The sequence below is a fragment of the Microcaecilia unicolor genome, chromosome 2 (genome assembly GCF_901765095.1).
Source record: "Microcaecilia unicolor chromosome 2, aMicUni1.1, whole genome shotgun sequence".
Taxonomy (NCBI): Eukaryota; Metazoa; Chordata; class Amphibia; order Gymnophiona; family Siphonopidae; genus Microcaecilia; species Microcaecilia unicolor.
This window is the reverse complement of record NC_044032.1, coordinates 406041128-406064254: the sequence shown is the minus strand read 5'-3', so window position 1 is coordinate 406064254 and position 23127 is coordinate 406041128. Positions and strand designations below refer to the sequence as shown.

Sequence of the window (23127 nt, the reverse complement as noted above, 5' to 3'; positions counted from 1 at the left end):
GCCAATCTGCCCTTGCATAGTCCACACTTGATATACCGCCTTTCTGTAGATACATTCAAAGTGGTTAGTTATGCACAAGTATGCACATTCAAGACTTTGCATTTGTACATGTGAGGCAATTTTATAAGTGGCATTATACACATATTTAGTGGTATATATGCTCAAAAAGCCTTTATATAGGGCTAGATTCTATATATTGTGCTGAGATTTCTGCATGGAAATCAAAGTGTATTCTGTAAAGCAGAGGTTTTCAACCCAGTCCTTGGGGCACACCCAGCCAGTCGGGGCTTTCAGGATATCCCCATTGAACTCAATGGGGCCATCCTGAAAACTCTGATTGGCTGGGAATGCCCCGAGGACCGGGTTGAAAATCCCTGCTAGAAAGTATGCTTTAATTTCAGGGTACCTTATAGAATATGCTGAGTGCTGGTCCATGTGACTAAATTTAGTCATGTTCAATTATGCCAACTAAAACCTGGTATAAATCCTGACGTATGAATTAGGCGGGTGTATTCTGTAATAGCCCATATGGATTTTAGAAACCCCCATGACCTGCCCATTCCATGCCTATAACCATGCCCACTTTTCATTGATGTGACTTAGAATTCACACGCACCACGTTACAGAATACGCGTAGCAAGTAGTGTGCGTAAATTCTAATTAATGCCAATTAATGCTGATAATTGCTTGTTAACATCCAGTTATCAGTGCTGATTAGCTTGTTAACTAAGTTATGCATGTTGTTATGGAGTACGCATCGATTTCCACAAGGAAATCTCAGCGCGATATATAGAATCCAGGGGATAACTGACTATGTTAGAGACCAATTTACTAATGTGTGATGAAATTTGCAAAGATGAATTTACATGCTGCAATTGCTTTTAGCATGATTAAAATGGGACTTTATTTGTGGTTTTAGCATGCATAACTTCACTTTTTTTTTACAGTGACTTTAATAAGTGAATCTTTTTCTTTTGTGAATTTTCATGCAATATGTAAAATGGCATATTTATTGGGAATACTGTATGAACATTCTATCCCCAAATTTTTATCTCTCGGGAGGTGCAGTTAAATGTTTCACAATAAAGTGCTTATGTAAACTACATGAGAATTTGCCACTGGGCTTATTTGTGTTATGATTTCTGATAATAGAATAAACAAATAAACAAAAACATAGCATACCAACTGCTGCACATTTCAACAGACTTTGCTGCATTGGCTTCTTTCTGAGCTAATTTCTAGTTTTGTAACTCCAGAAAAACTCTTAAAGTTAGCAGTTGGTTATGTTGGACCCACTTAAAAACTGGATGCAGTGCCTGAAAGCAGTTTTGTCCTCTTTATAAAGCTACAAATAATAATAAAATGCATACTTTGAACATTTTGTAGAAGTACAAGCAGAAGCTATGGAAAGCAAATCAAAAACACTTTGCATTTGAGAGTTTAAAATGTAGAATTTTGCTTTTTTACAGCATTTTAGGAAGAGTGCATAACTGGAAATGTTGCATTCTAAAGCAATCGTTAATAAAAGGTAATCAAAGTTACATTTTTTAATGAATCATATTTTGCTGTACACTTAGAAAAGCAGTCAATTGTTTTATTTTGCTATTATAATTGGAAGTAATTACTAGTGACTACTGATTAGTTAACTATAAGCTCTGCTGAAATATTCATCCTCAGAATATTTCTCCTTCAAGTCTTCGGGTACTGCAACTCTATTCATTTGATGTGAACAAAAGAAGAAAAGCAGGAAGAAATGTTCTCATGACACCAAAGTGGTTGGTTTACGTCGTGCCCATCTGCGTCCTTCACTATGAGATGTTCTATGGGCAGAACACTCTTGATTCCTTGGCCTGGAAACTCTAGTCTGATTGGTCACTATTGCTTCGACTTTCAGTTGATTGGCTACTTTCACTGCTACTTCCAGAGGACTGGCTACTGTCATTGTGGAACTTTTTCTTTCTTAGACGTTTGTTAATCTTCTGACGCACGGTGTTATTATATATCCTATCTGCAGCCTTTCTGTTGTTTTTGACTTTCACAACTTCCCCATTAGTGGTGACAGTATGAAAATGACCTTTCTGGTTTTTCTTTTTATTATTAATATCATTAATATGATTGTTTTGTGAACTCTTGCTCCTGCCCTGGTGTTTATTTTTATTTGAAATGTTTTTGTGCAAGGGATTCTCCACACTGACGGTTGCATTAAGTTGATCTTTTCCACGTATATCTGTATAATCAGCACTTTCTATTTTGCTATTGTTTTTCCTTTCATTAACACGGTCAGTATATTCTTGTATCCCTGAAGTCTCAGTATAGATAGTTTTCAAATTGTCCCAATCAGCTGTTCCATTACTGGTACTGGTGTTGTCCTCATCCTTTTCTAGAACACCACTGTAAACAGTTTCTTGTATGTCACCACTGGAATTCCAATGAACCTTCCCAGACTGAACTATTTCTGGGGTAGTGAAACCTGGATTAACAGTGGTGTCTTCTGTTTTATCCAGAACAACAGTGGAATCATTTCCTTCTGTGCGGCTGTTGCTGTTTCCACTACCACCATCTTCTTCATCTATGTTGAGAAGGTTTGTATCATGAGTGCTGTCCATGTCATGGTGATCCCTATCCGTGTCTTTCTTTAAACCGTTTGGGTTATGGCTGGTACTGGAATGTTCACTCTTCTTTGGAGATTGTACCTTATTCATACCACCTGGGTCACTGTGCATGTCTTTCGATCTATCATTGTTAACATCTTTCAGAGGAAATGGCGTATCAGTACTGCCTGTGCTTTCAGGACTGAAAACCCCGTAAGTAGCATCAAGTTCAGTACCTTTGTGGCTTTTGTCTAGAAAATCACTGTTACCGCTGCCTTCTGTGTCACATCCAAGGATGATATCAGCATCCACGTTTTGTAGATTCTGGATACCAGAAGCAATGTGACAATCTACATGAAGTTTGTCTCTACTGTTAGGCATGGCATCCTTTTCAGACTTTTCTTGAATTATATTCTCCATGTTTTTAACAGCTGGTTCATTCTGGTGTTTCTTATGATGAAGATTCAGAACGTCTGTCTGTAGATTTGCAACATAGACATCCTCAAGCTGATGCATGGCAGCATTGATGTGGGTACCTTTGTCTTCCTTCTAAATTGTTTAGAAATGAGAACAAGACATTGACTTCAATATTAAATATGCCTCACTGTCTAAACAGCCTTGTTTCTGTTTTTACACTTTTGCTAAATCTTTAACAAAATTTTTTCTACATTTGTTCTCGATGACAGCATATATTAGGTTCATAAAGTGCTTCTTCCATGACAGTATCTTTCAAATCCAAAGGTTTGTCCGTTTTCAGGAACAGTTTCTGACATAATCATGACATTTTGGGGTGTAGTTATCAGTGTGGGCTACCGTTAAGGTGTGATATTTTACCACTAACCCATGCTATTTTATGCAATGAGATGTAGTTACTAATAACTGGGGTTACCATTAAAATAACATCTTAACAGCAGCCCATGTTGCTAACTTCCCCAATTTGTCCTGGTGCCCATCATTTACAAAGTACCAGTTTCCAAGAATGGCATCAGCCCAAGCAACAGTGACAGGGTGAAATTTACCTTTTGTGAGAAATATTCAATCTTTTTTTTTTTGAGCTTACAAGTTTAAGGCATTTAAAAATCTTTCAAAACTTTTAAAATCTGTCTGATATTCAAAAGAGTTGAATGGGGCAGGAGAGGTTCCTGCCTGGTTAAACCTTTTTGAATGACGCGTCACGAGATATCCAGCAGCACTTGACTGGTTAGTGCTACTGAATATCACTGCTAATCAGCCGTCTCCTAACCAGTTAGGTTAGGGGCGGGCTGGGGAGGAGCATGGGAGGAACATCTACTTAGCCGGTTAGCTAACCGACCAACTAAACCTATAAAGTTAGGACAGTAAAAAGTCTCCCCTAACTTTATGTGCTAAAGTTAATGGGGCACCGGTTAACTTCCGGGTGATCACTGAGACCTGGAAATTCAATGATGGGTTCCCCACATGCCCTGGCGTTTAGTATCCAGGGTCAGTTCTGTGGCTGTGAACAGCTCAGAAGCCACTTACCCCTATAGACTGAATATTGGGCAGTATATATTACACAAAAGGTAAATAAATATTGTCACTTCTGCAGACAAAGACTAGTGTTCTGATGAGTGAATTGTAATAATCTAAATCTAAAATCTAAATTGATACTTCTAACCACTTATTCACTATAAAGGTCCAAAGCAGCTTACAACTTTAAGAATTTTTTAAATATTTAACACATGCTTACAAATTATAAAAATTCTTGATATGTAGCAAACACTTTAAAATTATAAATAAAATACATATCTATTTAGACATCTAAATTCACATATTTCTTTAAAAAGAAAAGTTTTCATAGCCTTCTGAAATAACATATAAGAAGGTTGATTCTTTAAACTGGATGGTAAATTATTCCAAGCTTGAACAGCTTGGTATGAAGAAGAATTTGACAAAACTTAAAATCTAACTCCCTTAAATGAAAGAAAACTTAAGCCCATCTGATATAATGACCAAGTAGAACTTAGACTAGATGAGTAAGACATCAATTGAATAACCTGCAAAGATGTTAAGCCATACCAAACCTTAAAAATAACACAACAAATTTTAAAATTATTCATGCCTGCAATGGAAGCCAGTGTAGCTCCTTCAATAATGGAGACACGTGATCAAACTTATTCATTCTAAAAATCATGTGAGCTGCTGTAATTTGTAATAGTAGTAAATGATTCCTCAATTTCACTGATATACCCAAATACAACAATCCAATTGGGCCAAAATGAGACTCTGAACCAGTAACCTGAAATGGTGCTCATGAAAATAAGACCTAATAGTTCGTAGTTGTCTTAATTTCAAAAAGACTTTCCTAAATAGGCTATTAATCTGTGCTTCAAAAGATAAGGACAAATCCAATATCACTCCTAATACTCTGGAAAATTTCTCAACTATCAATTTATCATATTGCCCAATTTGAATTGATTCTGGAAGACATTCAACTTGATTAGCAAACCAGAGAACATTGGTTTTACTTATATTTAACTTTAATTTAGAAGCTGATGCCCGAATATTACTTTACTCAATGTGTGATTCAAATCATCAAGTACAGGCACCAGAATAAAAATGTCTCTGCATAAGAATAGATCACTTTATCAGTGGCCAAATAAAGAGAATAAGAGAGAGTTTGTTCCCTAAGAGTCACGCCCTCAAGGAAATGATGTCAGAAGGCGGGACTCTGCGGAACAAACCACGTCACGAAGGGAGAGAAGACTAGAGACGGGCAGGGCAGGCTGAAATGACGCGGCCGTCGCTGGGACAAGGTAAATTAAAGATTTAAAGGGCGGCGCGGGGCAGATAGGAAGGAAGTGGAAGGGGAGGGAAAGGGAGACTCACGGCGCCGCTCGCCCGCCCAGAAATTCGGACAAACGGGCTGGCGGGCGGCCAAAACCCCTCGGATGCCGGCTGGGGAGGCTTAGCCTCCCCAAGCCTCTTATACCGGGCGCCTATGCCTCTGGGGGAAGGTAAAACTTGTTCAATTACCATGCATTTAAGATTGTCAATCGTGTGCTTTTTCACTACACAGTGCTGCACCAGAGGAGCTCCAAACGTTTGGGCTGCTACACGTGAACAGTGCTCAATCATTCTCTCATGCAGAAATCTGGTAGATTTTCCTATATACAGTTTACCGCAGGGACATCTAATGTAATAGATGACACCCACGGACCAGCAATTCGTGCTGCCTCTCAACTTATAAATCTTGCCTTCATTCTGGAAACTTCTTCCTTCTATTGTTATTAGGCATGTCTTACAGTGTATCTTCATACATTTATGATGACCCAATTGAGTTGTTACTTGTCTTGCCACGGTCATCCCCCCAATTTCAGGTAATCTAGCTGGACTAAGTATTTCCTTCAAATTCCTAGATCGCGAAAAAGCAGTTCTAACATTATAATTGCTGAATAGGGGGTGTGATCTCATTACATCCCAATGCCGTTTTATAATCCCCATTATGGCTTCTCCTCCAGGTACATATCTCGTCACAAGCGTCATAGTATGGTCATCACGATCTTGTCTTTGTCTTTCCTGTAGCAACAAGTCCCTGTTGTTAAATTTCACCCTGGTGTAAGCGCGCTTCACAATTTTATGTGGATAATTTCTTTGTATTAATCTGGCACCAAAATGTTCAGAATGTGCCTTGTAATCTTGTTCTGATGTGCATATGTGCTTAAACCGAAGAAATTGGGAAAACGGGAGGCTCTGTCTCAGTGCTTTCGGATGACAACTCCCATATTCCAGAAACGTATTTCTGTCAGTAGTAAATGCTCTCGTACTAAACTGTTTGTGCATCAAAAGTATCTCTACATCTAGGAAGTGTATCTTATCATGTGAACAAGTTAGCGTGAACTGAATTCTGGTGTGAGAACGATTCAGCCAATGGTGAAATTCTTGAAGCTGTTGTACATTCCCATGCCAAAGTACAAAGACGTCATCAATAAAACGTCTCCATATACCTATCTTATCTTTAAAGGGGAGGAAACCAACCAATTACCCTCAAACCATGCCATGTACAAATTGGTTAATGTGGGGGCGAACGTCGCCCCCATTGCCACTCCAGATTTTTGCAAGTAGATGTTATCACGAAATGCAAAAAAGATTTTACATAATGCTATTTTCGTTAATTCTGGCAAAAAAAACTTGTAGGGACCTCATGTGGTCTCGGACGAGAGTCCAATGTATCAGTAACTACTTTTAGCAGCTCATCCTGTGGGATCATAGTGTACAGTGACTTGATATCCCAAGTTGCCATCAGTGGCGTTCCTAGGCTGCCTGACACCCGGGGTGGATCCCCGATGCGCCCCCCCGGTGCAGCGCCCCCTCCCGGCGAAATTACACCATTCCCCCTGGGTGCATTTTTACCTGCTGGGGGGGGGGGGGTGCCGTGTGCCTGTTGGCCGAGTCCGCTCGTTCCCTCCCTGCTGCTCCCTCTGCCCCGGAACAGGAAGTAACCTGTTCCGCGCAGAGGGAGCAGCAGGGAGCAGCAGGGAGGGAATGAGCGAACTCGGCCAACAGGAGTGCGGCACCTCCCCTAGCGGCGTGCACCTGGGGTGGACCACCCCCCGCCCCCCCTTGGTATGCCACTGGTTGCCATTAGTATGGGACAATCTGGCACCTGGACTGCTTGTAAGATGTTCAAGAAATGAGTGGTATCCTTGATGTACGCTGGAGATTTTTTTTACAAAATCTTGCAGAAAGGTATCCACATAAACTGAAATTGGTTCCCTATGCTCCTATGTAATTTTGTAAGTCTAATTGCTTTGAAAATATGCCTCCTACTAGGTCTCTTATTGCTAGGGAATGTTCCTTTTGTTTGTGATTGTAATATGTATGTCTTTCTTTCTTCTCCGCCTTGGATAAAGGCAGTTTAGAAATAATAAATTCTAATTCTACCCCCAGATACTATATATAGTGCCTAGATTTTCACATCCTAATATGGACACGCTCCCAAGATGCACACGCAAATTAATTGGATAACAACCAATTATTGAAGTTAATTGACACCCATTAGAATTTGTACGTGCATCTGGATTTGTACTTTTCTATATGGCAGTGCACCTAGCTCCCACTGGCGTGTACCTCAAAAAAGGGGCACGGTCATGTCAGGGATGTTACAAACACTTGTGCGTGTAGTTGTAGACCACTGGGTCATTGTGCCCAACTTGGGCCCCAGCATTTACGCAAGGTTTCAGCATGCGTAAGTCTAGGAGTGTATTCAGACCTGTTATTTTGGGTGGGCCCTGAGTTAACCTGGGTGGGCCCTTCCCTTCCCACCCCCACCCCTGTCCATACATACAGTATGTAAGCTATGTAAGACCAACAAAAAGAGAGTCCAAGTCTCCAGCAAAAAACACAAAACAACAAAGAGAGCGGAAGAGAACCAAAAATCTTTACGCCTTTGATCGATTTCAGACAGCACCAGCGTTTATGCTTTTTCTCCATGTGAATTCTGGAGGAACATCCATGTACGTCAATTTGAAGACCCCTGAAGAAGGCCGTTTGGCTGAAACACGGACCGTGTTGGGTCCCAATAAAACGTTTTTGGTGCTCTTACTCTTTGTGGTTGTTGTCTGGTCTATTTTGGTTCTCTTCCGCTCTCTTTGTTGTTTTGTAAGCTATCAGGCTTATTTTTGAAAGAGATCGCCGGCGATCTTCCGACACAAATCGGGAGATGGCCGGCCATCTCTTAAAACCGGCCAAATCGGTATAATCGAAAGCCGATTTTTGGACACACTCGCCGGCATTCCGTCGCGGAGGCGGCCAAATTTCAAAGGGGCATGTCGGCAGGGTAGCGAAGGTGGGACGTGGATGTGCTTACGAGATGACCGGCTTCAGCTGATAATGGAAAAAACATTTTTTTGCCAGCCTCTATGCCAGCCAGCTCCATGATAGCAGTATGCAGGTCCCTGGAGCAGATTTAAAGCCAGGTGCACTAAACTGCACGGAAGAGTCCTTTCCTTAACGATCCCTTAGCGAATCAGTAAGGGAAGGGCATGCATGAAGGAAATCGCATGCAAATGAGCTGCTCATTTGCACGCGAATTTCCTTCCCTAGGAGGGGAAGCCAGTCGGCCAGCTCGTAAAAAAAAAAAGGATCTTGCTGATCAGTTATGTTATGACTTACCGTATTTTTCAGACTATAAGACGCACTTTTTTCCCCCAAAATTTTGAATATCGCCGAGACCGTCAGGCAGCATACAGGAGGATGGAGGAGGACGGAGAGCAGCGCGCTGGGCAGGAAAGAGGGGGCTCTTTCCTGCCCCGACGTCACTAGACCACCAGGGAACATCGCTGACGTGAGTAGGGGAGGGCGATCCCGAATTCGGACAAGACGCACCGGAGCACCTAGGTTTTAGAGGAGGGAAAAAGGAAAATTTTTTTTTTTCCTATTTCCCTCCTCTAAAACCTAGGTGCGTCTTATGGTCCGGTGCGTCTTATAGTCCGAAAAATACGGTACTTATTCTGGAGTGCTGTATTTTGTGATACTGTTTTGAGAAATGTTCAATAAAGACTTCATACAAATTAAAGAAGTCCCTGCCGTGCATTTTCCCTTGATGGCCATCTTTCTCCCCGAACAGGTAAATCAAAATTGTTTTTGCTCATAGCTTTTTTAGTAGTAGCAGTGGGATTTGAACCAGCCATGTCTACATTACAAGACCAGTGATGTAATCACTTGGCCACAGCTCCACTTAGTTGGATGTCCCTCCCTTTTGATTATACCCCTTCAGGTCTCTCTCAGCCAATCAGCGCACGTTTAGCTGTCTGTGAGTGGCTGACAGAGACCTGGAGGGGCATAATCAAAAGGGAGGGACATTCAAGTAAGTGGAGCTGTGGCCAAGTGGTTACATTACTCATAGGTGCCGACTCCGTGGGTGCTGTGGGTGCTCGAGCACCCCCAATATTTCGCCGACCGGAAGTTCCCAAAGTCCCTCCCTCTGAGTTCCAGGGCCCCCCTGCCCATCTGTCCATCCCTCCAGGGCCCCCCCGCCCGTCTGTCCATCCCTCCCTCCAAGTTCCAGAGCCCCCCCCCCCCGCATTCGCCCCTCCGTCCGTCCAAATTTGAAAATCCATCTTCTTACCTCGTTGGGGTGTTAAGGCGCCAGCTGCACTTAGTGAAAAGTGTGCATGCTCGCGCTTCAGCCTTCCTTCGTCTGTCTCTGAGCTCTGGTCCCGCCCAAGTGGAAACAGGAAATGAGGGCGGGACCAGAGCTCAGAGACAGACGAAGGAAGGCTGAAGCGTGAGCATGCATGGTTTTCACTACGTGCAGCTGACGCCTTAACACCCCGACGAGGTAAGAAGATGGATTTTAAAATTTGGACGGACGGAGGGAGGGAGGGATGGAGGGGCGAACGCGGGGGGGGGGGGCTCTGGAACTCGGAGGGAGGGGGGGAGGGATGGGCAGAAGGGCGGGGGGGGGGGGGCACTGGAACTGAGGGGGGAATGCACCACCTCTAAAAAAAAAATAGAGCACCCCCAATCATTTAAAAAAGTCGGCTCCTATGACATTACTGATCTTGTAATGCAGAAGTGGCTGGTTCAAATCCCACCGTTACTACTAAAAAAGCTGTGAGCAAAAACAGTTTTGATCTTCCCGTTTGGGGAGAAAGATGGCCATCAAGAGAACAACAGCCATTAAGGGAAGTGCACGTCAGGGATGGCCATCAAGGGAAAATGCACTGCAGGAACTTTTTAAATTTGTATGGTCTTTATTGAACATTTCTCAAAACAGTATCACAAAAAACAGCACTCCAGAGCAAGTAAGTCATAACATAACTGATCAGCAAGATCTAAATATCCAGAAGTACCAGTGCACTACGAATGCTGGCCCCTCCCACAGCCAAATGCCTTGAATTTGGCCGGGTTTGAGATGGCCGGTTCCAGTTTCCATTATCGCTGAAAAACAAAGTCGGCCATCTCAAACCCGGTGATCTATGGCATTTGGCCGGCCCCAACCGTATTATCAAAACAAAAGATGGCTGGCCATCTTTAATACGGTTCCGGACAGCTCTTTGCGGTGCCGCCAAAATAGATGGCCGGCCATCTATTTTGCCAGCGCCATTCAATTATGCCCCTCAATGTAAGTCAGCTGCTTAAAGTTTAGGCACAGGAATCAGTACAAAGGGAGTCTTTTACTAAGTTGCGGTAGTGTTTTTAGAAATCAGCTGGCGGTAAATGCTGAGAAGCCCATAGGAATATAATAGACATCTCTAAAAACACTACCGCAGCTTAGTAAAAGAACACCCCCTATGTGTGAGTCTATAGTGGGCGCGCACCATTTATACAATTGTGCTTAGAACTGATCTTTTCCGGTGCCCTTTCTTGAACATTATTTATAGAATCCAGCCCCACCTGTGTATTATCGCTTCATAGTATAATCTATTGCTCAGTCGAGTGTGCTATTGCTCAATGATGTATTCTATTTATTAATAGGTGCTCTATTGAATAAATGATGCACACTGTTGCACAATAGTGGACACCTTTTGAGCAACAGGATACACTGAGCAATAGGAGACACTTTTTGAGCAATAGGGTGAACTATTCACAATACTGCCCTCTATTGCACACTAATGAATTCTATTTACAATATTGTTCGAAACAAACCCCCTCATTAAGCAAGAAATCCCATAAATGGCATGGAAATGAAACAAAATGAAAATCAGTATCTTGCATGGGTATGTAGCAGCATGCAGAGATTTAAAAACAGTGTTTTCCGGGTGTTGCATGCCAAGTTTTCCCCCAGTAGGTGCGTATTTCATATTTTAGGATGCCAATACATGTATACTTCAAACAATTTCCATAGTGGCATTAACACTTGTTTCAAACCATTCAAAAGTCCAGCTCACTTCTCATTTCTACCTGGGGTTTAGAAGGTTGCTTGAGGGGAGAATTATGCTGACATCTCTGGAGTTTATAACCATCTCAAAAAGCCCAAAACTTTATTTTGGTTGCTCAGCTTCCCTTGAATGTGCTGTGCTATAAACTCTGCCACTTACACATGTAAATGACACCACCTACATGCCTAAGTACTAAAATGACCACTACTTACATGTTCAAAGCCCTGACTGAGCCCCCTGTTTTGCTGAAGGTTATGTGTGTCAAATGGCTTCAAGTAAACATACCTCATTGGCAGAGCTATATGTATATTGTAAAAAGCGCCATCCACCAGCACCCATAACTTTCAAGGAGTTAACATGTATTCAAACTCAAATGAACTCCTACCAAAGTTGATTTTAGCGCTAACCTCAGCGGTGACACTCACCAAATCTTTTTCTTCATATGGTGAGAATTACACACCCACCTCTTCATCGGGTAGTGATACATATTTTAATTATCAAATTATTAACATTTAAATATTCTTCTTCACGTATTTATAGTAGCAGCAATATAGCCATTTTCTTCAAGTAAATAAGGCTTAAAAAGCTTAATACTCATCTTTTTAAATGCTCATATCAGCCGGGGGACATTATAAAAAGCACTGCATCCAGTGAGACGTTTTGTAAATATTTGGATTTCTGATCTAGATGACCTATATAAAATTATTCTCTGAGTTTTCTGTCTAGAAATATCACCTAGTGAGAACATGCATTTTCAAGGTCACTAACACCAAAAGCTGTTCACTCAGCGGAAAGTTATTGCTACTGCAAGATATTTTAAAAAATGAGAGCTTTAAGGAATTAAGCTCCTCCATGGGTTGTGAGGGAGATAGGTATTTGTTTACAGAAGCAGGAATCTCCCAGACCATTATTACATCCGACTGCTGACAGAAGCAGAGCCCCATTCCTGTTCTGTCAAGTTCACAACTTACAATAATGAATGGCTTCATCCACTTGGTTCTCCTTTAAATGCATAGGAGCTTCTGCCGCCTCCTTGCTCAGGTTGTACAGAACGTTCGCCAGTTCATTAACTGAGATTAGCAAGGGCCAGAAGAATGTGGATCATAGCTTCTTTCTTTCTTTCTTTCTTTCTTTCTTTCTTTCTTTCTTTCTTTCTTTCTTTCTTTCTTTCTTTCTTTCTTTCTTTCTTTCTTTCTTTCTTTCTTTCTTTTTAATTTATAGAATTTTAAAGGTATAATTACAAGATTACACTTGCTTTAAGAAATATAGTCAAATCAATCTGTACAATAAACAAAAATAAAGCAAATAGGAAATAAGGATGAAGATGAAAAGACTTAATTAGGCCAAGGGTGGTGGTGGTAGGGGCTAATTCAATAAGAAAAAAAGGGCACATAATCAAAACCTCAAAAAAAACAACTTAGATTACAAAATGCCTGAAACTATTACTGGAGAACATCTCTATAGTGTTTCTTTGTAGCAGAAAGTTGCACAAGATCTACCTACTGTAACATTTGAGAAAACTCCTTCACTGTGTCTAGGGAGGGGTAATCGGTGTAGTGTTTGACACCCCAATCATTTAAAAATGTTGGTGCCCATGTCTGTAATTGAGACTGATCTTAGAGTGCAATTCTGTAACCTATCTCATGTACCTAATGGTGCATTGAGAAACTCTTAGCAGCACTGTAGCACAGATGAGCTTAGCAAGTGCAAAGGGATATTGAAATACTCACTGGCAGTGCATGAGCTGGAGTAAAGAGGCACAGACACACAAGTATAAGTTTCATTTTCAAGAAATCCTGCAAAATACAGCAAAGAGAAACACCTTCTTTTACAATATTTCAAAAAATGGAACATTGTTATTCTGTAAGTCTAGAAACCTTTTTTATACTATGAAAAGAGGAAGTTGGAATACATTTTCCAAAGCTTATGTGGGACTTATGCATGTAAAATAAGGCACTACTTGGATTGGCTATAGGTGGATTTTAATAACAAAATCATGCACAGAAATGTATACAGTAATATACTTAGGGATGTGCTTTCATTTAAAATGAAATAGGATATGATTACTGCAGTTGTCTGGGTCTTGCCGTGTTTGAGTAAGTGGAACCAACGTTTCAGCCATTGTGCTGTGGCTGAAGAAAACCACAGCACAATGGCTGATATGTTGGTTCCACTTACTCAGATGTAGCAAGACCCGGACAACAATATGATGCCAGCTGTGGAAGCCTAATAAGAGAAATAGGATATGTCAACAGAGGGGAGTGGAAAACTAAATAAACCATAAATGAAATAAAAAAATATAAAATGAAAAAAAAAACCTGAAATAAAAAAAAAATAGTAATCAAATGAAAAATCTACCTGTATACATTCCTAAAGTGGATACTTTACGCTATCTGTGGGATTCTATATATTGACCTTAGTGTTCTGCGCATAAATCTAAGCATATTCCATAAGAATGCATACAACTTAATTGGCTTAACAAGCCAATCTGCATTGTTAACAGCACTTAACAAGCAATAATGAGCACTAATTGGCAATAATTAGAATTTACACGCATAACTCACTAAGCGAATGCTGTAATGAACTTGCCTAAATTCTACAGTGTGTAGTTCAAAAGGGGTGTGGCTATGGGCAGGGAAATGGGCATTTCATGGGCGTTCCCAAATTTACATGCATTGTTATAGAATATGGCCCGGTCTGCATAAATCTACACGCAGAGATTTATGCCACATTTTCATTGGTGTAAATGGATGCGTATAGTTTTAGGCACTGGGATATCAATTAAGCATTCCTTAGGGAAAAATGATTTCCACACAGATTTTCCAGGCACCATATATAGAATCTCCCCCTATATGAAGTAAAGTGCATTCTGGAGATGTGCAACTTGAATTCTCAAAAGCTTTGTAATAGATAAAGTCACATACATATATTTAGCTGCATAACAACCTGATGTTTAAAGTTACTTTATGTGTATATTTCGTGTTTGATAATCTGGTATTTTGAACATGTCTGAAATCACGCATCATCTTTGCAGTTGGAGAATTTTATTGTCAACATATAGGATAGTGGTTGCATTTGAATGATGAAAACCTATATACCTTGCCCTAATATATTCCTAATTAGGAATTGTCCACACCAACTTTCCTGGAGATAGGAAATTAATGGCTTATAGAGGTACTTCTGAAGAAATCTTATATCCTGTATATACTGACTGAAAGATCTTAATAGAAAGATTGCAATGCTGAAAGGTAGACAAATAGAACATCTGTCAGTCCCTACAGAAGGGGTCTATACCTCTGCTTCTCAAGGGCCACAAACCAGTGATGTTTTCAGGATCTCCTTAATAAATTTGCATTAGACAGATTTGCCTATTCACTGCTTCCATTGTATGCATACCTATTCCGTGTATATTCATTAAGGAGATCCTGAAAACATCACACGTTTGCAACCCTCAAGTCAATTGTATATGGGAAGGGGGGGCATGGCCCTCATATGCCAGCCTGAAGGAGATGGTCAAGAAGCACTGCTTGGCACTGAAAACAAAAGCATAGATCCTTTGAGTCATTTTGCATCCACACCCCTTTCTTTACGTCACCAGCATTTCTCTTGGTGGGCAGTAGAAATCTGCAGAGCACCAGGCAGGCCAAACAGTAGATCTGAGCTATGAACTGCGTGGGCAGGAGAAGCATGAGCAACAGGAAGAGCAGGTTAGAGAAGCACTAGGCCCGCTGCACTGCCAACTGAGATGGTAGTGAGTTGGAGATGTGTGTGTTTGTGTGTGATTGTACTAGAAGTGGAGGTGGTTGTTGTGGTGTTGTGTATGGTGGTAGTAGTGGTGGTGGTGGTGGGGTGCGTGGGTGTATGATAGTAGCAACGGATGGCCAAAACCTGATTTTATAAAGCCAGGAAATAGATGTATAAACTGCAGTACATGCATGTGGCAAGGGAACATGGTCTGGTCATGTTTTGGGCAGGACTAGGGAGGATCTAAAATATGGACATCCAACTCTGATTTCAGAAGGGGAAGGGTCATCTATGTCTAAAAAATGGAAGCTATTACTTAAACCTGATACTTGGCAGTCCAGGTTATTGAAGGGTTCTCTGATTGAGCAGCTGTCCACTGGAGGGATTAAGGCGCTTCATCTCCCTAATCCTCCGGTGGTTGCTGTCCCCCTCCTTCCCCTAATGTGAAAATGGCAAGGGATATCAGGATCTATGACAGTTACAGGAACCGTAGATATTCTTAATAGACTTCTGTACAGATCTGAGGAGTAGCCTAATGGTTAGTGTAGTGAACTAAGTGCGAAGGGACCGGTGTTCAAATCCAACTTTGTGTGTTTTATTAAATTGTGAGCCTTCCAGTTACAGAAAAATACATACTGTACCTGAATATATAAGAAACCTGCAAATCTTCCTGATGCATTTATGACAATAAACACTGTGTGCAACAAAACTATCGACTCCCTGGTTTGTGTTGGAAGAGTCATCCTCATACCTCTACTCCACTTAAACTGGGAGCCTATTCTATAAAGGCACCTTGCACCCAGATTCCATTATAGAATGCTAGCATAATCTGATATCGGCATTTCTAACATTTATGTGCAGTTATACCAGCCATAGACCCGGTGTAAATGTGGGCATGAAATATGGCAGGGAGGTATGTAACTTATAGTATTCTGTTAGTTATGTACAGAAGTAGGAGCCCTACCCATGTCTCGTCCATGCTGTGCTCAATTATACACAGCCTTGCACTCATACCCTATGCTACTTATGCATGCCATTGTAGAATAGCACTTAGGGCTTTCATGAGTAACTGTACACTTAAATGCATACGTACTAATATTCTATACCTCTGCGTATATAAGAGACACATAAATGTAGATGCAGAGGTTATAGAATGCTTTTAAAGTATCTTACTATTGTTGACTATTTACTCTCTGAAGTCCTTGAAGTAAGCACAAAAAAATTAGTATGAAATATACCTTGTAAATACAAGGGACTTCATATTCATTTAAGTATCCCTACTCCCTTAGGGTCATATGTGTGCACTTGGTGCAAAGAGCTCCTAACTCTTAGGGTACTAGTCTGATCTCTGGATCCTCGAGTAACAGACTTGAAGGAGCTTAGGCAGACAGAGAGGTATACAGTATAGAGGGAGTTTTCAGAGACATAGTATAGAAGTTCCACCTCCAGTCTGATTGGAAGAGAGAGGTCACTGGAAGAAGAGCATCATGTTTGTATGGCAGAAAGTGATTTGTAGCCAGGACCTGCCCGCCAGGGGATACAATATCCTCTTCCACAGAGGATGTGTCTTCAAGGGCTTTTGCCCAGGATGGAAGGATTCATATGGCTGTTTGAGTTGATGATGCAATCATTAGGAATATAGATATCTGGGAGTTGTCAGGATTGCTTGTAACTTGCCTGACTGGTGTGAAGGTAGCAGCAGCATCATCTACAATTTAGATAGAGCTGGGAAGTAGATGGCTGTTTTGGTACATGTAGATATCTATGACATAGGAAAGTGTGGGAGGGAGTTCTGTGGGCCAAATTTAGGCATTTAGGTAGGCATTTAGGTAGAACCTCTTGCCCCTAATACAGATGTTAGCTGAAACATGTCCATGTTAGGCTTTACTGCCCATTTGACTTAATGGTTTTATTGAATGATTTTTAGAGATTGGTGTATGGTCTTACTTTTTGTTTGCTGTGATCTTTTTTTAAAACAACAACACTTGGCCTCTCTCCTATTTAGATGATTTGATAAACAATTGCCATCAAAAGAATGTTACAGTCTGGTGAAAGTTACAGTGGCAGTCACTGATGGTTTTTATTCTCAAGAGTACAGTAATTTCTGTTTCTCATGATCCTTTAGGAAATGCATCTTTCATTTTTTCATGTCTAGAAATTTGTTTTACTGAGGTAATGAAGATAATATAACTCTTAAAAACTCATTACTAATGTATTGTTAGCCAATTAAATAACAATACCTCCCTGCAACTTATATATTGACCTTTATTTCTATAAATCCTAATAAATATGTTGTAAAAGTATTTTTACTGAACAATGTTTTCCACCTTTACAGTTTTACTTATAACTCCCTCTTCACCTAGTACGAAAATAGCATGTCGGCTATCCAGCTATAATGAAAGCTAGCAACTACCTATGCAATTTTTCTACAATAACTGTTCTTTGTGAAAGAACATTATTATTGGACAGTGATTATAGTGATATATAGTAATTAAATCATTTTCTCATTTTGTACAGTTACAGCAGTGTACCTAGAGAAACAGAATGGACACATTTTAATGGATTTTAAGATTTTTTTGGTTTGTATGCAACTTTTATATCATTTCTATGTATTTTTAACTGTGCTACAGACTGCTTATAACCAGGTGCCAGTAGCCTATAATTAATGTAAAAGATCTAAATCTCAATCTAAATCTGGAGATTTATATCAACATAGATATACAGAATCAGATAAATATGTTTAAATCTATAGATCTACACATATAGAGATATATAAAATTTTACATTAAATTGATTTCTTATGGTAACTATAGAAAGGTTAGCTAAAAGAAACAACAAAACCTAACAATAATAATTATAAAATGATTTACCTTTTGTCCTTGGAATGTAAGATGTCTTCAACAGAACTTGTAAACTTTGTGCATTTTTCTGAAATTTAAAGTTCTGGTAAAGTTTCTACTCAACCAATCAGCTCTGTCTGCTTCTGGTAAATAGTGCCTCATATGTGCCCACAGACAGCAGTGGGATAATTTTATTCTAAAAATTGTTTTTGTGGTGACAAGAGCAAATAAGAGATGTTCCACATAACAGAAAAACAAAAACAAAACAGATGCTGTATAAATATCTTTGTTTTGAATTCAATTGTAATCATAATTCATTGTGAAGCTTTTGGATTGAAGTAGCATAGCTGTACAATACACCAACTATTTTTTAAAAAAGTCTTATAAAATAAACAATGCAACCACATTTTAATTATACCCCATGTCCCCCTTTATTTCATCTCCATCCTAGATAGCATGCCACAGGCCAGGAGGGAAACTCTTTTGGGACTTACTCTTAGTATTGCTGTGACTGTAGGGTGACTCCATTAACAGCAGCCATCTTCCCTTCCTCCCCACTCTGCAAAAAGCCTCATAAAATGACCCCACATGGCAGTGGTGTTCCTAGGTTGGCTGCCACCCAAGTACAGTCCCGAAGCGGGAGCGGAGCGGGACTGCTCCTGACCTGGGCAACTGGATTACAGTGGAGATGCTCGGGGTGGGTGCGGGTGGGTCAGCATCAGTGGAGGTGAATCTTATGTTTAGGGGTGGAGCTTTTGGAAGAGCAGGGGTTCAGATGAGGCAAGACTTGAAACTTAAGAGGTGATGGAATGGAGGGAGGGGGATATCAGGGGGAGGTGCACCACCACAGCGCTTCTTTCAAGTACAATCATGTTATTGGACTACTGCTTCTTGTATAGACATATGTAGACTTTAAAAAGACCATCAAGCCAAATTCAACTTCAAAGACGCCTCTTTTGGCATTTCTTTGTAGCAACTATTTCCATTTAGTGGTTTATGTAATATCAAGAGAGTTTTACCTTGCTTTAGGAGTAAATGCAGAACTGCTATCAACTGGTGTATTGACTATGCTTTACTGGATCAGAACTCTTTTAACCATGATGAAGACATTTTGAAACATGGGCATGACGGGTATTTGATTTATAGTTCAATAATGACCTTTTATCTTTCATTGGTTCCTGGATCTGCTGTTTTTCCATGCCTCCCTTGGGTGTGGATCTTACATAGAGACATAGAAAATGTAGACAAAGACCATATGGCCTATCTAGTCTTTCCATCCATGCCATTTACTCTCCCTATCACTTCTTTAGAGATCCTGCATACTTGTCCCAAGTTCTCTTGAATTCAGATGCTGTTTTCATTGCCAACACTTCCACGGGGAAGCTGTTCCATGAATTCACCACCCTTCCTGTGAAAAAGTATTTTTCTGTGAAGAAGTATTTCCTCAGGTTACTTCGGAGCCTATCCCCTATCACATTCATCCTATGCCCCCTTATTCCAGAGCTTTCTTTCAAATGAGACTCGCCTTCTGTGCATTTATGCTGGATAGATATTTAAATGTAACTATTATATCTTCCTTCTATCGTCTTTCTTCCAAAGTATACATATTGAGATTTTGAAGTCTGTCCCCATCTGCTTTATGATAAAGACCACTGACCAGTTTGGTAGCTGACCTCTGGACTGACTTCATCCTGTTTATATCATTTTGAAGGTGCAGTCTCCAGAATTGTACACAATATTTTAAATGAGGTTTCACTAGAGGGCATAATCAGCTCTTTTTTCCTACTGGCCATTCCTCTCACTATGTACCCAAGCATCCTTCTAGCTTTAGTCATTGCCTTTTCTACCTTAAGATTATCACATGTAATCACACCCAAGTCCCATTCCTCTTTCACGCACAAAAGTTCTTTACCTCCTAAACAAGTGACTTTCAACCCTTTTCATCTGATGGGACGCTGACAAGGAACAAAAATTGTCAAGGCACACCATCAGCTTTTTTAGGATATATACGTATTTTATCATTTAACAAATGAGTATTAAGATTGTGTTTACAGTTCTTTGTACTTGAATGTTTTTATTGAAGACCCAAGTTGGCAAAAGGGTAATAATACACTTCAGAGATAACGAAATAGCCACAAATACATGCATTCAAAAATATGGAAGGCACTATTCAAAAATATTCCAATTCTCATGTCATCTGAGCTATAGCAAAATAAAACTCTCCACTATTAAGCACATTGTGAAATACATAACACAGACAAAGCCGCATCAAATACAGAACAGAATCACAAACTAGAAATAGAGATAGAAAGGCAAAAATTGAACTGGGAACCCCAAGAAGTCAAACTAAGCATGTACCACAACATGGGAGAAATAAAAACAGAAATGTATTTCCTCTTATACTGAACATAATACAAAGACAGCCACAATATACATTTCCAAAACTAACATTGTTAATAAATTCAAAATAAAATACTTTTTTCTACCTTTGTTGTCTGGATATTTTTCTCATCATGTTGATCCTAGTTTTTCTTTCTGCTTTCCTGTCTGTCTTCTCCTCTTTCCAGGGGTTGTTGTTCAGTTCTCATTTCTCTTCTCTCCTCTTGTTCTGTTCCCTTATTACATCTGTCTCTGACATATTGATCTTTCTGTTTTAGCTCTTTCCTCCCTTTATTTTTCTTCCACTCTGTCAACTCAGATTTCAACCACTTTCTCACCCCACAGTTCTCTATTTCTTTTAACTTTTCAACTACTTATCAACTTCCACCTCTTTCTCTCACCCCCTAGCTCTCCCAGTTTCTATCTCATTCCTTCTCCTACCTCTTAAACCCTTCTATCTTTCCTTTACTCCCTATTACCGCATTTGTACCATCTGTACAAATTATCCTCCTCTCACTGATCTCTTTGATAACCCCCATGACCTCTCCCTCATGGTTCCTCCATTCCCAGTTCCTCCCCTCCCTCTTCCTCCTTCTGTCCCCATTTGTTAGCCCCCCACCCCACCCTCCCTTCCTCTCTTGTAGCCTGACAACTGTATATTTCTTCTCTCCATCCCCCAGTATCATTTCTCTCCTGTCCCTCACTGCCCTATGGCCCAACATCTTTCTTCCTTCCCTCCACCTTCAGGTCCATCATTTCTCTCTTTCTTCCTCTCTATCCCTTGGGTCCATCATTTCTTCTCTCCCCCTTGAGTCCACTTCTCCTTCTTGCTTCTTTCCCCTCAGGCTCATCAATTCTCCCTCCTTCTTGTCCATCACTTCTCTCCTCCCCTGTGCCTCCTCTGGTTCAAGGCTTTTCTCTCTTCTTTCAAAACTTCCCTCTACCACTAGGTTCAGTATTTATCTCTTTCTCCCCCCCCCCCATGGGTCCAGCATTTTTTTCTTCCCTCCCTTCCCTTTCCCTCCTCATGGTTCCAGAATTTGTCTTTCTTCCTTTCTCCCTCCACCCCCAGGTGCAACCTCTCTCCCTCTCTCTTTCCAACCCCCCACCCTCATGTCTACTTTAAATCATGTCTTCAAGGAGGTTCCCTTCCAGTGGCAATAATTCACAGCCACTGTATGCAGCCTGCTCGGAGCCTCTCTTCTGACCTGATCTGCCCCTGTATAAATGGGAAATTGTGTTAGAAGGGGGTGGGTCATGGCAGAAGAGAGGCTCTGAGCAGACTGTAATCATTGGCTGTGAATTATTGCCACTGGAAGGGAACCTCCTTGAAGACATGATTTAAAGTAGACATGAGGGTGGGGGGTTGGAAAGAGAGAGGGAGAGAGGTTGCACCTGGGGGTGGAGGGAGAAAGGAAGAAAGACAAATTCTTTGTAGATGTGCCATAGGTTCATAGTGACTCTTTTACTTAGGAGTCTAGTTAGGGATTTATGTGCATTTATTCTAAGCCAGTGGTTATCAACCTGGTCCTGGAGGCACCGCAGCCAGTCAGGTTTTCAGGATACCCACAATGAATATTCATGAGAGACATTTTCATGCACTGCCTCCACTGCATGCAAATCTCTCTCATGAATATTCATTGTGGGTATCCTGAACCTGATTGGCTGGTGTGCCTCAAGGACCAGGTTTGGAAACCACTGCTCTAAGCTGTTTATACAATCAGACTGCCCTTGTCTTTATTCTTGCTTTCTTTGCATATTATCTTTGCTGCTATTGTAAATAACGATGAGGGAACACATTTGATTCTGACACTTTACTCACTAAGGCTGGTATTGTAACTGGGGTAGGAATTAAAAGGAAAACAATACTTACCTGGGGTCCGTTTTGGGGGCTCCGGGCTATTTTTGTGGATGGAGGGCGTCTGGGTGCCTGGAGAGGTAGGCAGGAGCGCTGCGGGAGGAGTAGCGTTGTGTTTCCGTGGCCCGGGACGTTCTCGGGTCTGTGGAGAGGACCGGGCGGTGAGAAGTAGCGCTGAGTTTTTTTAGGGGCCAGGAGGGCGCTGCGGGAGGCAGCGCCTTCGTCTTGTATGTCCGGGGACGATTGAGTCCCCAGACATGTGGCCTAGAACCGGCATCTCCGGTATTTTCGGGCCCTGCTGGGCAGCGTTTTCGCGTTTAGGCCGAAGCCGGGGCCTAAATTTTGGGCCCGGCTTCGGAGCTTTTTTATTTTTGCCTCCGTTTTTGCGGGAAGACAGCGAGGACCGGAACCGAAGGCAGGGGTCGTGTGAGAGGAAAATCCCGGTTAAGGTAAGGGGTCTTTTGACCCGAAATTTTAATTTATTTATTTTTAAAATGTGTAAATTCGGGTTTTTATTTTTAAAAAATCAGGGATTTGTTTAATTTAAATTCTGTTTTTGGTTTTGGGGTTAGGGAATTTTTTAGGATTTTTGTAGTACTTTAGTTTTTTAATTTTTGTTTTTTAAATAGGAGTTTTTGACAGGAGTGGGTTTTATAGGGTTAGGAAAGGGTTAATTTTTTAAATTCGACAGGGTAGGTCCGGGAGGGGAGTTGGAAATTTTTGGGATAGTTTTTAATTGGATTTGGGAATTTTAGAGGGGTCTGGGATAGTTTGTTTGAAGGCGGACGTCAGAATTTGGGATTTTTAAAATTGGAAAACAGGGATGGATAGGGAATGGGGAGTTTAATTTTTGGGTCAAGTTTGAAGTGATT

At 40.9% G+C, this 23127-nt stretch overlaps 1 protein-coding gene across 1 annotated transcript; it reads right to left on the bottom strand.

Moving 5' to 3' along the window:
• Window positions 1-724: 724 nt before the first annotated feature.
• LOC115462518 (transcription initiation factor TFIID subunit 1-like) lies at window positions 725-18130 on the bottom strand. Its single transcript, XM_030192509.1, has 3 exons — window positions 18049-18130; window positions 13165-13230; window positions 725-3140 (listed from the first exon to the last, which is right to left on the bottom strand). The coding sequence occupies exons 2-3, from the start codon at window positions 13216-13218 to the stop codon at window positions 1860-1862; spliced, it is 1335 nt and encodes a 444-aa protein (XP_030048369.1). The 5' UTR covers window positions 13219-13230; window positions 18049-18130; the 3' UTR covers window positions 725-1859.
• Between the last annotated feature and the right edge of the window lie 4997 nt (window positions 18131-23127).